The sequence below is a fragment of the Xenopus tropicalis genome, chromosome 2 (assembly GCF_000004195.4).
Source record: "Xenopus tropicalis strain Nigerian chromosome 2, UCB_Xtro_10.0, whole genome shotgun sequence".
Classification (NCBI taxonomy): Eukaryota; Metazoa; Chordata; class Amphibia; order Anura; family Pipidae; genus Xenopus; species Xenopus tropicalis.
In genome coordinates, this window is record NC_030678.2 from 70,696,349 (window position 1) to 70,712,777 (window position 16,429).

The 16,429-nt window shown below is 38.2% G+C and overlaps 1 protein-coding gene across 2 annotated transcripts; it reads right to left on the reverse strand.

Annotated features, from left to right (window-relative positions):
• Positions 1-2,579: 2,579 nt before the first annotated feature.
• chit1 (chitinase 1 (chitotriosidase)) lies at positions 2,580-13,489 on the reverse strand. 2 transcript variants are annotated; one of them, XM_031895851.1, is made up of 12 exons: positions 13,468-13,489; positions 10,572-10,637; positions 10,157-10,186; positions 9,631-9,832; positions 9,171-9,227; positions 8,865-9,030; positions 8,560-8,684; positions 8,317-8,440; positions 7,391-7,576; positions 6,143-6,259; positions 5,819-5,948; positions 2,580-2,943 (listed from the first exon to the last, which is right to left on the reverse strand). In XM_031895851.1, exons 2-12 carry the CDS (start codon positions 10,594-10,596, stop codon positions 2,627-2,629), a joined length of 1,479 nt encoding a protein of 492 aa, XP_031751711.1. In that variant the 5' UTR covers positions 10,597-10,637; positions 13,468-13,489; the 3' UTR covers positions 2,580-2,626. The 2 variants fall into 2 exon arrangements, with proteins under 2 accessions (XP_031751711.1, NP_001005792.1); NM_001005792.1 differs by having other exon boundaries at positions 2,585-2,943; positions 10,572-10,682; positions 13,468-13,488.
• Positions 13,490-16,429: the final 2,940 nt, after the last annotated feature.

Genomic DNA, 16,429 nt, shown 5'->3' on the forward strand with positions numbered 1-16,429 from the left:
ACAGATACATTAGATAACTTCAAGAAGAGGATGGATGGCTTTTTGGCAAGGTTTACTGAAATTTGCATTCAGCACAAAGGTAATCCAGGTACTCCCCCTTTCCACAAGGCAACCTGGGGCTTCAGATGTTTTTTTTCTCCTTCCTCTGGTTAAAAGGTTTAATTTAGACCAGTGATCCCCAACCAGGGATGTTGCTCCCAGTGGCCTCAAAGCAAAGGCTTATTTTTGAATTCCTGGCTTGGAGGCAAGCATTTGTTACATAAAAAACAGATATACTACCAAACAGAGCCTCTTGTAGGGTGCCATTCAACAAAGGGGCTACTGAATAGCCAATCACATCCCTTATTTGGCACCCCAGGAACATTTTTTATGCTTGTGTTGCTCCCCAACTCTTTACATGTGAATATGAATCATGGGTTAAAGTGGTTGGGGACCCCTGCTTTAGACCATAAGGTTAAACTTATTGGTCCTTAGATTACCATTACTTAGTTACATAGTTAATTTGGGTTGAAAAAAGACAGAAAGGCATCAAGTTCAACCCTTCCAAGTGAACCCAGCACACACATATCCCAAAACTGACCTATCTATACACTCACATTCATAAACTATACATACCAACACCAATACTAATTGTAAATGTTATTATTACAGAAGCCTTTGATATTATGCTTGTTCAAGAAATCTTTCTAGGCAATAACAGAATCTGTCACCACAAAATCACTTGGAAGGGCTTTCCACAACCTCACGGCCCTCACTATGAAAAACTGCCTACTCTGCTTCAAATGAAAATTCTGTTCCTCTAATCTAAAGGTAGTGGTCTCTGGTGCACAGATCCTTTTTATTGAAAAAAAGAACATCCCCTATCTGTCAATAATATATAATGTTTCCAGAGAAAATTGAAAGTCTAACCTCATAGTTTTAATCTTCCATCCCCTTTACCATTTTAGTTGCACGTCTCTGCACTCTCTCCAGCTCATTAATATCCTTCTTAAAGGAGACATTTTATATAAAGTTCATATTCAGTTATAATATTCATCCTCCCTCAAAATGTTAAATGATGCAGAAAGAATGTTTTGAAAGAGCTGCATACACAACCTCACTGATCAGAAGTCAAAGCCAAATTAGACATGGGAGTGTCGCTTTAGTCTCCCACAGGACGTGGTCACAGCACTGACTGACAGGCTTTACTCAGCAGCAGCAGGGAAAACCCCTCCCTCCTTCTGTGTCTCTCTGCTTGTGCTGCTGCCAGGGGAGGGGGGAAGAGAGGAGCGAGTAGAGCAAGAACCACTGCCTGTGACATTGCTAAGCCCCGCCCACTCTATGAATATTCACTCAAGTAGGTGAGGGTGTCATAGAAGTCTATGAGGGAAGGTGGCTCTGAGGGATAGACACTGAAGAGCCTAAACTGGAAGCTGGCATAAGGTCTGGGTAGAGCACATTTTTCAAGCAGTTATGGACATATTTGAACCCAAAGGTATTAAAATAAAAGCACTTCCTTCTATTTTACGTTATTTGACATGGTTTAGTGCATTGTAAAAATTTATGGTATATATCCCCTTTAAAGACTGGAGCCCAAAACTGCACTGCATACTCAAGGTGAGGCCTCACCAGAGACCAGAGAGAAATTATGTTCTCATCCCTTGAGTCAATGCCCTTTTTTATACAAGACAGCACTTTATTTGCTTTAGTAGCCACAGAATGACACTGCCTGGAATTAGACATCTTGTTATCTACAAAAATCCCCAGATCCTTCTCAATAAAGTATACCCCCAACACATTACCATTTAGTGTATAACTTGCATTTATATTATTTCTACCAAAGTGCATAACTTTGCACATTTTAACATTGGACCTCATTTTCCATTTTGCTGCCCAGTTTTCCAATTTAATCAAATCACTCTGCAAAGTGGCAGCGTCCTGCATTGAATGTATAGTTTTGCACAATTTAGCAACCGATTCAGTGTCCTAAGTGAAGCTAACCGAAGCTAAAAGGCTCAAGATTCAAGTAATGCTCTGTGTCCTGAGTAAGGACTGTATAAAGGGTACTTGGGTTAAATTATTGGGGTCTTGTATAGAGAAGAAAGGAGCCTGTGTGTATTTCTCAGATTAGTAGGTGTTTATTTTGTATTGCTAGTACCCATATACATTGTTGAAATGCACCATAACAAGTATGATGCCTCTTTTACTTTATTTTGTCCATGAGGGGTCTAGTGCCAGGGTGTGTTTTCTTAGGGGCTCTTTTAGGTCCCCATGTTAGGCAGGAGAGCCTTAAAGGGCACCTATTGGGGGGAAACTGTTCCTCCTCTGTAGTGCAGGTTAATAGTGCTGGTTTTGGCAATCCAGCATTTGAAACAATTCTGTAGTGAAAGTGCTCATATTACAGCACTACAACTGTCCAGTCAAATGTACTTCAGCTAAGTTTCAGTGTTGATGCACTAAAACCTAGCTTAAGCTTGTCTTAGAGTTTATCCCCAATAATTCTTAAAAACATTTCCATAAATTGATATTTTAACCCTTTGCTTTTATGCTCAGAGTTAAAAAAATGTTCTTGAAACATCCCTAGCACAGAAAGACTTATATGCAGTTTTATAGGAAGGTGTATGTTTATTAAACTGCCTTCACACTACTACAGATAGGTCTTTGGCCAGTTGCAGCATTTGCATGCTTCATCAAACACCAACCCATCTGCACACTTCATCGGGTATGTGCTTCCTCCAGCGCATATGTAAAAACGGTTAAAATTAATACGATTTTCATACAGTCCGTCACTTTTTCCTGCGCAAAAGTTAGGGTCAACCTCATCTCCAGAGGTTGTTGTAGATGTAGTTGTTTCTCCAGGAGTTGGCTTTGCTTGGGAAGTAGTTGTTTCTCCAGAAGTTGTTGGACTTGGAGGTTCTGTTGGAACAATGTCACAAGGATTTCCAGGACATTTTGTGACAGAGCCTAAAACAATGAAATACAATATTTTTGTTACACTGTAAATGTAGCACTGTAGATCTGTGCTTTAGTGGCAGCCTATGCAGCCAAACTTACATACTGTATGTGTGTGCAGTAGGTCACCCTGTGCCACCTTCTCGATATCAGTTTGCCATGTTGAGTGCTTACAAGTAACATGCAAACTATGCTCTACAAAATAACATTCATGTCTCAAGATTTTCTGGCTGGTCAGTTTACTAGGTATGATATAGAATGCAAAATGTAATTGTGTAATATGAAGTAAATGGATGATATAACATTTTATGATTCCAAATGTATATACATTGCTTTAAACAGAAGTGCATCCCTCAGTCGATAGTGCTACAAAATTGTTACTGGTTTGGAATTCTTGGCATCACATTTGGAACACATGGGTAACATACCAGTAAAGTGGTATTTAATTTCCACCTACATATTATGCCTATGTGCTGCCTAGATATTCCCCTATACTGGACCTTATCTAATCAAAGTATATAGTAACTGTAAATGAAATAAATTGTATACTTGGAGAATTGCTGCATTTCCAATGCAGATTTTTAATCCTTTTCTGACTCAAAGTATATTTCAGGCCACAAAACTGCAAATTAATTTTAACGCAGCTAAATAAAATAAGGAAATACGATAAAGTCATTTTGCAAATTATGCATTTGGAGATATATGTCAAAATTCATCTAAAATCCTGGAAAGTAATGCCACCTTCACAAATGGCTTACACAACCCACTTTTTCAATCTTGGCAATAGCAAGGCCAAAGTACTACTATCAGAAACCTATTAGACACAATTTTTCTATTCTTCCCCAAGGCACCCTTGGGGAAATTCCCATTTACCACACATCTATTCCCTCTTCTTAAACTTCTCCACATCACACATATTATCTCCACATCACAAAATTATCTCTCTAATACTGACAAAAATAGTACCCTTACATTTTTATGAAAAGACAGTACCACAATGAAAACCACTTCCCAACTATACCAAATACTCAGAACCACTATGTTTACGGAAAGCACAGAAAAGACTTTGGTCAGATGGACAGGCATGTCCCCACAAACAGCACATGATATACTTTATGCAACTTCTCACATCTAGTAAATACCAGGAAATGACAAAACACTTTTTACATAAATCTTACTCAACTCCTATTAACACAAAATGGGCACTTTGACTATCAATAAAGGTCATACTATTTGTGCAGTTTTGGAACACTGTCTCAGGATCTGCCCAATGATACAAACATTCTGGACACAGGCTAGTGCTTACTGGACCCATCTGATACCATTACAGATAATGGCAGAATGAGCACTTTGGTAAATTATCTCAACGCACTCCACTTACAAAAACATAAATAGACCTAGTGGAATGCCTAGCTGCAGCAGCTTGCAAGACTATCTTGAACCAATTGCAGGCAAAGACGAAAGCTGATTCCAGCTTAGAGGCTGATACAGGGCCTGCGTTTTTTCTGCAGGTCGAATATAAGAACAACCAAAACGTAAGTAATTTACAAAACTGGCCTAAATTGATTTCAGAGTTATAACCCAAAACAACCACAACAACAAGATTTTCTTTAACTGTTCAGAGTTTCAATTCTATGACAAATTAAATCAAACTTCTTTCTTTCATTAATAGTTAAAGTTACTGCTTATCTTGTACACCTACAGAACATGTCAAAGTTCACATTTACTTATTGGTTCTGACACTATGGACAGCCTAACTTACTGAGCTGCATTCGTTAATAAAAATCACAACATCCACTTTCATACTTGTGGGCCTAAAACAAGCTGTCATCACTCCTCCCTGTCTGCCCTTACTTTTTTCTGATCATAACTTACTTGTGCTGAGGTGTATATCAGTCATAATTATTGCTGGTGTAAATACAGTTCATACCAGATTTCAATTCTGTGCATATTCTTGGAGAAGTTAACTGTAGCATAACTTAAAGTGATACATGAAAAAAAATCCTTTTTAAAATATGAATGTACATGAAAAGTTACCTACAGGTCATGTTAATAATTTTTTGCTGATAGGGCTGCTTTTATAAGTAATTGTTACTTGAAGTCCCTAAACCTGACTGTTTTGCCAACCTCACTGACCCTAAACCTGTCAGTTATAGCTTCCAATGCTAACGGACTGCTGCTGCACCAGTATGGCAGCACCCTCATAGAGGAACAATGGGAATCAGAGAGGAAGTGGTAAAGCATCGGGCAAATACTTTTATGGCAAAATTCTAAAGCTCATGCAAAGACAATGTAATGATATATTTATAAACAGTTTCATTACAGGTGTCAGTATCTCTAAGCTAAGCCTTCCAACCATCCCAAGAAATAATTTGTCACCTGCACCCCCTATTGGTCTCCTGATCACCTGCCCCACCCCATGATTTGATTTGCCGCTTTTGTGGCTAGAGTTAACTTTTAGCAGTGTGCATTGTAGCTGCTAAATATTGCTGAATACATATTTCAGTGTTATAAGCAGCAGACTTGGTTTAGGAAGCATATGTTAATTACCTAGTTAGGAAAAGCATGCACAGAAAAGGGCATGATTCCTGCCTTTTGAGTGTGTGATGTAATGCCAGCGTTACTGGCTTAATGCTTACTCAAATGTGGCGGGGGGGGGGGGGTTGAAGGGAAAGTAATTAGGATTTGAGGATACAGTAACAATAAACTTTTATAGGTAAATATCTTGGATCCAGTGTTTTTTAGGTTTTTTTTAATGAGTGCATATTACTAATATGAATTGAAATGTTAAGTATCTTGCATGGGATCTACTTGTTTATAGGTGAACTACCCATTTAAAACCTAAATAAACATTTTAGTGCTGATTGGTTAATTAAAAACCTTTTACCTTCAAGGAGGGATTTTAAGTGACTGATAAGAGGATATTTTCCTTGGTTGCAGAAAGTTCCTGAGAAATCATCCAGATCAATTGCCCAGACCATAGCACCAGCAAAGCCACTTTCCTTCAAGAATTTAACCTAAAGAGTAAAATATGACAAATAATGCATCTAACACATGCCACCTGATAAATGATAGACATATTTCTGAAATTATTAGTGCTTGCAGGGTGACATCTTCATGGATCTGTCTATTCAGCCATTTGACACTCCCATATGATATTATAACAATCCAAACAGCTACATATGAATTAAGAAAATTATTATCTCCTTACTTTACATTCATAACTATCTTGGTTGTCGAATCCAACCCATTCATTTCCCTTGCAGGCGTATGGAACCTTCTGGTCTGCAATCCAGTTAATTGTAGTGCCACTGAGCCATGTGCAGATCTAGTGTTAAAAGAGGGAAGAAGACATTTAATGGTTAGAGCTGGAACTAGAAGATGCAAGGCACTAGGCACGTACATATTAGAAGTGTTATCATGAATGGTACAGTTTCTAATTGTATCTGTCCCAATTACATTTGTCCCTCAAAATATCTATATTTTATAAGGGAATGTATTGTGTAAAAAACAAGAATGTGCCAGTGCACAAATGCGCTGCAAAAATTTGTGTTTCAGGCAGATGTATTGAAAATTTCTCCAATCCCACCCATCTGTTCAACTTTCTGCTGCCTCCTTTCCCTGGCTGTGAAGGAAAACAGCCCTTGGCCTTGGTTCACTTCTCATTTAAAAGGAACATTAGCAGATCTATAAGGGGAACCAATAAATGGGCAATTTTACAGACAATGATCAGTTTTAGCTCAAAGTGAAACCAGCACCATGTAGTATTCAATATTGCCTAAAAGACTGGGGGATTTATACAATATGTCTAATTTATACGTACAAGCTGCGCAGAAGTATTTTAAAGAGTTGGCTCACCTTTGTGTTAACTTCTAGAATGTTATAACATACCCTATTCTTAGCAACAATCTCTTTCCAGGTTTTCAAAGGGGGTCAGACCAGCAGCCAAAAAAAGTCAGGCCCTTTCCTGTTCATTTTCTAGATTAAAACCCACTGCCTGGTTGCTATTAACTTTTAGTATGGTGCAGACATTTATATTCTAAATAAGTTTATTTACATAAGACCCTAGCAACTAGATAACTGCTGAAATACCAAACTAGAGAGTTGCTGATCAAAAAGGTAAATAAAAGAAAAAACATAAAAAATAAAGACCAATTGAAAACTGTCTTAGAATATTAATGTCTGCACAATACTAAAAGTTGATTTAAAGGTAAACTACCTCTTATATGTTTGAAAAATATTAAATCTAAAACATTTTATGACTGTCATTTTCTGCTGTTCTGTATGTATACTCTGTATTGGAAAACTTTCCTGTGGCATTTACAATATAACAATCATACAAAGCATATATTGTGCTTTAGCACATGCATAAAATTGCCTTACATTTAAAAAGTACAGAGATCAATGTTATAATTAAAATTAAATCACAAAAATATGTATCTTACATATCATTTGTTACCTCATAGTAGGCCCAGAAGCCAGCCTCGCGTGTGTATTGCCCAGCGGAGCCAGCTCCAGATACAGGGATCCCCACATCACAGTTGCTAGGATTTGGGTTTCTGAATGTCCTTCCATAAGTAGGGAACCCTATCAGAAGCTTCTGTGCAGGGACTCCATTATCTTTCCAGTAATTCATAGCATATCTCTAAAGCATAGTAGGGGAAAAGTCACATACAAACACCGACAAAAAAATAATGTTTATATTTTTCAACATGCTTATGTCCATGCATTGAATCTTTTGTTCTTATTAACATTTGATTTACTCCACTGTATACCAATGCAGAGTCTATTCTGTAAATCAGGAAGAGAAAATCCTTATGTTCTGAATGTTACAGAACATCTCTAAAAGCCTATTGTTTAACTTGTTTATCTTAGGGTGAAGACACATGGGGCTACTAGTAGCAGCTACTTGTTACAGCTACAGAAATAGACAATGGTGATCATGCACTGATAACTGTCTCTACGTGTGTTTTACCAGAGGCATTTCTCAGTATTGTCTATGCCAGGGTCATTTCTGTAATTTAATAGCTGTCAACTAGCTAATACTAAGTATGTATGTATGTATGTATAAGTCAAAGACACAAGAGGATGGAGGTCGCTGCCCCGTAGAGCTTAAGTAGCTCTGTGTGCCTTCACACTACTTCTACTCTACAGACAATGCAATAAGAATTCAGACATGTTTTCTGTTTTCTGTTTCTGTTTTATGGAAAGTTTGTGATCTAAGAGTTGATGCTAAATTTGTGTATTTTCCATACAAGCAGAGGACTGAGAAGTGATCTGAGCTGCACTCTGCATAAAGGATAGCAACACTAGTGAATACATGTCAGTGCTTTAGATGTGATGTTGTGTTTCATTCATTTGGGTAATGGTGTTAAAGTCTCTTACAATGTTAAAATACTGAAAGTCTCCAGTGTCCTTGGATCCCTTGCACAGAGGGCTGTTGTGTCCAGAGACAGGATCCCAGCCACCATGAAAATCATAAGTCATAACACTAATGAAGTCCAGGGTCCTGAGACAAAAATAGAGACAAGATGCATATTGGCCCAGGGGGCATATACCGTGTACACCAAGTAAGGTGTATTTTTTGAAGAAAAGGTCTATTCTACCTTTCTCAGATGCTTAACTTACTTTCCTATTTCAGCAATCTCATATCCTGCATCAATGGTTCCTTTTCCTGCAGACACAGCTGCAGTCATCAGGAGACGTGATTGATTAGTAGCTGCAGCTTCATCCTCAAACGCCTTTAGCATTTCCTGTCAGATACAAGTTGAAGATAAAACAATCTAAACTCAACTCCACCAAAAAATATCTGGTGATATCCAGGGTACATTATAATTATTTTTACAAGCAATTACAGCTATTAAAGGTGAAAGTCTTTATTAAGAAAATCAAAATAAGACTCCTAAATATTGACAATGATCTGCTGCCCCCACCTGAGTTAGGATGGTAAATCTGTGTTTGTCCTCAGGTGGACTGCCTCGAGATCCTGGATACTCAAAGTCTAGGTCAATGCCATTAAACCCATAGAGCCGCAGATACTCAATCACAGAGTCAATGAATATTTTACGATTGCCAGCACTGGAGACCATCTCTGTGAACCTATAATGAAAGGAAAAGTATATAGGATTATTCTGAAACTATTGTTAAAAAAGCAATAATATTGATGTTATTGATTCTATTATTATATTATCTATTCTATATAATGGACATATATAACCATTATAGAATGTTGCACTTACTTCTGTGTCCCAAAGTTCCAGCCACCAATGGCTAATAATGTCACCAAATTTGGATTCCTGGGACAAGAGTACAAGGACAGTTATATTTTGCATACATTGCAGTATCAGGAATGGCTTAAGTAGTTGTATAAGGTGCACCAGTTAGCAGTTTAGACATGGTAGAAATCCATGAATGATGACTAATACATTGATACCGATTGCATGCCAGAAGAAGCAAAAAATGTACTTAGTAAACAATCTGGTGGGCAAGTTAATGCTGGTAGAAATGGCTAACTATAACACTACACATTTTGCCAAAAATGTCTTAAAAATAAATTCATATTTTTAATGTAATGTAACATAAGGTATACTGTCATACATCATAGGTTAGTTGGCCCGGAAATTACTAAAACTTTAGTGTAATATTTTCTGGTTTTAACTTTTGTTACTTGAAAGTAATATGGTAACATGGAATACTGACTGTTGTTTCAGGGCATTGTACTGTTTGTAGAGAACATCATCATTCCATTCATAGGGTGCAATTTTGTTGCTGTTCATGGTGGCAAAGGCATAGATGAGGTGTGTGCAGAGCTTCGGGTCAATATTCCCTGGCATGTACTTAGCAGGCTCAGGCCGGTACTGTGACCAGTTTGTGAAGTAGCATACCAGCTTGTAGGCAAATCCTAAGGATGTTATAGAAGACCAGTGTTTAATCCAGTCACCAGGTTAATGTCACTCAGCATGTTTTCTTTGCTGGTAGAGAACAGACCAATGTGTCATTTATGCGTAGAGACAGTAATGGATTAGATCCAATGTCACTGTGCACATGATTTAAAATAATAATAATAAACAATAAGCTTAATTCACATTCACAAAATCTCTTTCTCTCTTTTCAGTGTTCATTATTTTTTTTTCAAATTGGAATTAAATTAAATGTATAGTAATTTAATTTATTTCAGTTTTCACTTTTTAAAATAAATTAATTGTATATAGAAAGCCTCCCTTACCATGATGGAAATGCAACAGCAGGAACAGACCTGTGGAAAAACAAACAGTAAGTGTGACACTTTGTTCAAAGTTCAGTTTTAGTCTTTATATACCTGGCTTGTATCTCCTCCAGTTGTGTAGTATAGACAGGCAAGAGGCAGTACAGAAGAAGTTCTGAGCAGAGTGGAGAGACACTTGGCAAAATGTTGTATAACTTGTGTATGCAGCAGCCCTGTTATTAATGGCCTGGGTCATGCAAAATAACCGTTACAGCTCTACATATTGTAAGCTCTATATATTCTATTGCATTAGAATGTATTACCAAAGTACTTTTCTTTAAAAGTAGCTTACAATGAAATGATATGTATTTTTAATTACAATAAAAATATCTGTCACATTTATCTAAAGAACTGGGAGAAATGTCAGTGGACTCACCCGCCCAAAGCAACATTTTCCCCATGTCTATGTTTGTCTCAGCACTGATCCAAATTCAGTATGCGCCTTTATAATGCAGAATTGACAGTTATCAGTGTGGAACCTGGGCAGCTGGAAGATAACATTCAGTGTTGTGAATTATCTTTGGCAAAAAGAGAAGAGCAGATATAGAATAGATATGCAGGGCTGGGAAAGAAAAGCTGGTACCTCAGTCCAACAGAATTTTGGCAGAGACAACATCCATTTAAAAGGGAAGTCAACCTTTAAATCAGGGTTCCCCAACCTTTTTCACCTGTGAGCCACATTCAAATTTAAGTATATATTTATATATTCAATATATAATTCCTGGTGTTACAAATTGGGGCTGTGATTAGCTATTGGTAGCCCCTGTATGGACTGGTAGCCTGCACGAGACTCTGTTTAAAAGTACACATGGTTTTTATGCAACTAAAGCTTGCCTTAAAGCCAAGAATTTAAAAATAAGTACCTGCTTTGAGGCCCCTGGGAGCAAACATCCAACATGTTGCTCATGAGCCACTGGTTCGGGATCACTGCTCTAAATGTATTCATTTAAACTTTCTTATTGATTTTGTACATTTTTTAAATATCTGTATCATTATTCTATTTCCTCCACCTAGAAAATGTTTCTGGTTTTAGGGATCACTGACCCAAACAATGAAAAAATACATGGATTCTGTGAGTAACTATATTGTCGTTTATATTTTTTTACTGTTTCTTATCTTTCTTTTCAGGCCCTATTCTATTAAAAAAGGATGTCTGAAAAAAAAATGCAGACAAATGCTACTACAAGTAAGGATAAGGAAAGTCCAATTCACTGGGAGGCGCCAATATGTTATGCTCACCCCCACCTGGGCTCTTTTTTGTCTAAGCACTACACTGCTATCTTAAAGGAGAAGGAAAGGTAAAAACTAAGTAAGCTCTATTAGAAAGGTCTATGTAAATAAGGTCTATGTAAATAAGGTATATGTAAAAGCCATAAGCACTTATAGAAATGCTGCACTGAGTTCCCTTTCAAAAGAAACAGGATTTCTTGTCTCTTTGTTTTCCTGTGCCAGCTTCTGTGTAGCTCTGTCCTCTCTCCTGCTCCCCCTCCCTCAAGAATGCTAAGAACTCCCTCCTCCCCCCCTTAGGAATTTGTGATCTGAGCCAATCAGCAGGAAGCTTCCTCATAGTCTATGAGCATGTACACGGGTCTTGGTCTCAGTGCAGGAGCGAGGCATTATGGGAATTTTCTTTACAGAGCTCAGCATTTTTTTTCTGATCATCTGATCATCTGAAAGGGAGAAATATGGGCACTTAAGGGCACTATTGAGAACTGAAGGTATGCCTGCAGCTTGAGATTAACTCTTTATTAGCCTTTCCTTCTCCTTTAACCTGCATTTTCCAAGAATGACTTGCACCTAATTAGAGTTACTAGATTTGTGCATGCTCAGTATAGTAAAACGTTCCTATTTTTCTCTATGGCACACGGCAAAACTAGTGGGGAGACATGTCGGATGGTGGTGTGGTGCTTAGATAGGAAAAACCCCAAAGCCAATGCACCTTTATCTAATAAGAAGAGCCAGCCTGGGGAAAACAGTTACTGATTTTATTCAATGGAGAGTCTAAAAAAATTGCATTACCAAGTGATTTAGAATTTAGACTTAGATTCATTCAAAATGAATGAAAGATTTATGTATTATAAACATTTTTATGCAAAAAAAAAAACAGTTTATGCATGGAATTTCCCATTGGTGTAGCAATTTAACATCCAAACTGCTGCTTGGTTATTAGACTACTAAAGCCCTGCCAACTACATAAAATTTCCAATACTAAATTTTAACTACTGTGTTAAAATTCCAAGCCTGAGGGGTGCAAACAAAATATTTCATAAACCGTATGATGCTATGCACATTATGATAAAAGTTGATTTTAGGGTGAACTATACCTTAACATAGTTAATACACTTTTGGTGAAAATCCACACATATCTCATACGGTTTCTAATAAACTTACTTTAAATTCAAACATAAAACCAACTACAGTATATGAATGCTTACAGCTGGGATTCTTGATAGACTTCTATTCTAAGTGGTAACATCTTACGCTATGCCATCCCCACTAAAACAGTGAGGATGCATTTAGCTATCCCATAACCAAAGCATTATCAGTACTTTAAACTCTTAACAATTACATATTTTATAGTAATAAAATAGTGTTCATCATCCATTTATATCCCCTTATGTATTCATTATAAGGGCAAAGGTTACTGTGAGCAAAGAACCCCCACCATCTCTGTAAATTTGCATATAAAAATAAGTGTGAGCAGCCAAATTTTTGCATGGACTTTTAGCTATATAATATTAAGCATAATAATAATATTGTCCCTGTATGTTGTGTTTCAACAACTCCCAAAATCAACATAAACATATAGTGCTGTTGAATATCAGTCTATGGGGAATGCTTTGCCTGAAGTAAACAATATTTTAACTATCAGTTATTCCAATTATAAAAATAAAAACAGCAGGCAGAACAGTTTTTGAAAGAAAATTAGTTTACAGCTTGCTGTCCATGCAAGGGAACTTAAATTAGAAATGAACTTTTATTATAACTAGCAAAATGCTTAAAAGTGGGGGGAGCTTTAGTGTGAGGCAGCAAAGGTGGACACCACCAAATGACCTTCCACTACTGCCAAGTGTAAATGTAGTGGTGATATTATGTTTCTAGTGGGAAATGTAGTATCTGCTCATGAATTGTAATGCTGCAAAATCTTTTAAATACTTTATTTTAAAAAAAAGTAATATATAAATTACCTGGTAGTGTTAAAAGCAAGTTAAATGAATATGCTAACAATTGCAAATAAAGATTCTTAAAATCTCATGTGTGTCCCTTTTTACCTCTGAAGATGCTCTGGTCATTAAGTCTCAGCAAGTGTCTTCCCCAGATTACCAGGAAACTCTATTTTATATTCTTAAAAATGGGACTTTCCAAAGTGTGCAAGAAGTGCTTGATCATGTGTTTCCCTGCAGGAGTTTTGCATAGTCATGCAACCCATGGATTGTTGTAATGTCAAGCATTTCTGGTTGTTATTAACTTCTGCTTACCAAGTAGGCGCTCTATGAAACTGCACAACTGCATTAACAGGTTCCACTTGTAGATGTATAAATGTAATATTTATTTATAAAGCGCTACAAGGATACGCAGCGCTGTACAGTCTTACAATTACACATAGGGAAAACAAGTGTTATAATAAATACAATAAATAAGTATAAATACACAGAGATTTTGTGCTATGTGGTATGAGACTCAGTGGGAATGAGGCCCCTGCCCTGTAGAGCTGTGGTTGGGTAACATACAGGCACAAATCGGAAAGTAAGAGTGCACTAGGTATGGGCATTTGCCCTTAAGTGCAAAACTAGACAAAATTATGTTTTACTGTTCCAGAAGGAAGTATCTCAGTTTTTTCTTAGAGAGGGCGAGTGAGTGTTCAGGAATTCAGAGATAGAGTTACGGAGGTAAGGTGCAGCGAGATAGAAAGGTTTAAGATGAGAGAGTGCAGTGGGTGTGGATGGTGTAAAAAGACAGAGGCTCTGAGATGAGCGGAGGAGACGACCAGGAACGTGCAGGGAGACCAGTGAAGAAACGTAGTGAAGAGCAGAAGAGTGAAGGGCTTTAAAAGTTAGCAGAAGGATTTTGTATTCTGTCCTTTGCTTAACAGGCAACCATGCAAGAGGGATTACGTGGGGCTGAACAGGTTCCCCCTTAGGAGAGAGCAGGAATACCCTGGCTGCAGAGTTTAGGATTGATTGCAGGGGAGAGAGGTGAGAGTCTGGGAGGCCGGTTAGTAGGAGATTGCAGTAATCTAAGAGGGAAAGAATAAGGGCATGTTTTAGCGTTTTAGCTGTTACTTGTGAAAGAAAGGGGCGTATCTTGGCATAATTGTGGAGAATAAAGCAGCAGGTTTTGGTAGTGTTATTAATATGGTTAGAGAAAGAGAGGGACTGGTCAAAGATAACCCCCAGGTAGCATGCTGAATTAACAGAGTTAATGGTCATGCCGTCAATAGTAATGATGAAAGGATGAGAAGGGATTGATCCATTAGGCAAAGGATGAAGTGAGTTAAATGAAGAAATGAGTTAAAGGACATGTAAAGCCTACATTTGCCTATAATGTATATCAGTTGGGCACGTTTCCCCCACCCATATGGCATTATTTGTACTGCATATATCCTCTCCGCTTGCCAGCACCATCACATTTTCCTAAAGCAAATAGCAGCTTTCACCCGGTGGCCATTTTTCCTCTGATACATAATCAGTTACATTTAAATCTGCAAACAGCATACACACACAGACCCTTATTCAGCATACATTTCAGGCTCAAACAGGCAGAACAATCTTAGATAAAAGTTCTGCTTTGTTTGAGCACTGAAATGGTAAAGCTGAGCTCAGGAGAAAAAAATTGAAGCAGACAGCTAGAGCTGAGTTTCTATGGGAACCAGCAATGCCATCTCTTTACTGGCTGCTAGACTGGAGGGTGTGTTTAGTAATCTGAGCTTAGAACAACTGAGCATGCCCACAAGCCAACAGACAAAGCAAATTCCTGAGGGAGGGGGCTGAGTGGGTTACAGGAGGAGAAGGAAATCTAAGTGATTTAGGGGACGTTGCAGCCTTACTATTAACCTCTGGACAACCAGTGTGGCAGGTACTGAAAGATTTCAAAGAGGCTGTTCACTAATTAAATTGTGTGTGGGGTTTACATGTCTTTTAAGCCAAGGACAGGGATTGTGGGCACAACTGCGTCATGGCTGCATGGGTGTTTATTGAGGATGATAAAATAGAGTTGTAGGTATTTACCAGTAACTCAGGATCACAGGAAGCACAGGAGTATAGGGTTAAACTGAGAGAGTTAGAGAGAGCAGTTTTATCCACCATTCGAGTGTTGCGAATCAGGGTTTTAAGCTGTGTGTTAGTAGATGGAGAAGGAGACGTGTGTGAGAAAAAGAGATAAGATAATGATCTGAAGGAAGAAAAGGCTCATTAGTCCACTGTATTAGTCCACTGCTAGAGGTCAAAGGAGGAGGGTAGATGGAGAAATCGAGATGGCCAGAACTGAGAAGGGTCATGTATATGGCAATTTAAATCACCCCAAATTATTCCAGGGGTGTCAGAACATAGAAAAAAAAGAGCCAGGATATAAAGTCAGAGAAGAATGTAGCCAATGGGGTTTTTGTAGAAGGGGGTCTGTAAACAACTGCCACCTGCACAGAGAGAGCAGAACACCAACCCCTCCCCCATGGCCAGTAATGCGGGGAGTATGAGAGAAGGAAAGACCGCCATAAGAGAGATCTGTCTCAATAGCATTATCATTCTGAGAAAGCCAGGTCTCTGTTAGGGCAAACAGGTAAAAAGACTTGGAGCAGGACAGATCATAAATTAAAGTAGCTTTGTTAGTAACAGAGTGGGTATTAAGAAGAGCACAAGAGAGTGGGAACAATAACAGAACTAAACATTCCCAGGCCCGGGTGCAGGGCATGCAGCCAGCCCCCCCACCCCCCCTCTGGACACATTTTTTAGTGGCAAATTTGCACCGGTGCAAGTGTAATTGCACTGGTGCAAGCATCCAGCGGGCCCCAAGGGGGTGTGGGCCCAGATTGCACTCTCTGCACCCCCGGGAATTTGAATAAGGTTAGACAGATTAGCAGTTGGGTGGGAGAATGATTTGAAATTGTAATTTGCTTTTCTGAAGTATTAGTTGCATAGGCTAGATTTTTGAAAAAGTTATAAAGATTATAAGAGCAGCAGTGTATTTAATGGAACAGAGAGGAAGAAATGACTATGGAGTAGGGACAGTCAGCTGGAG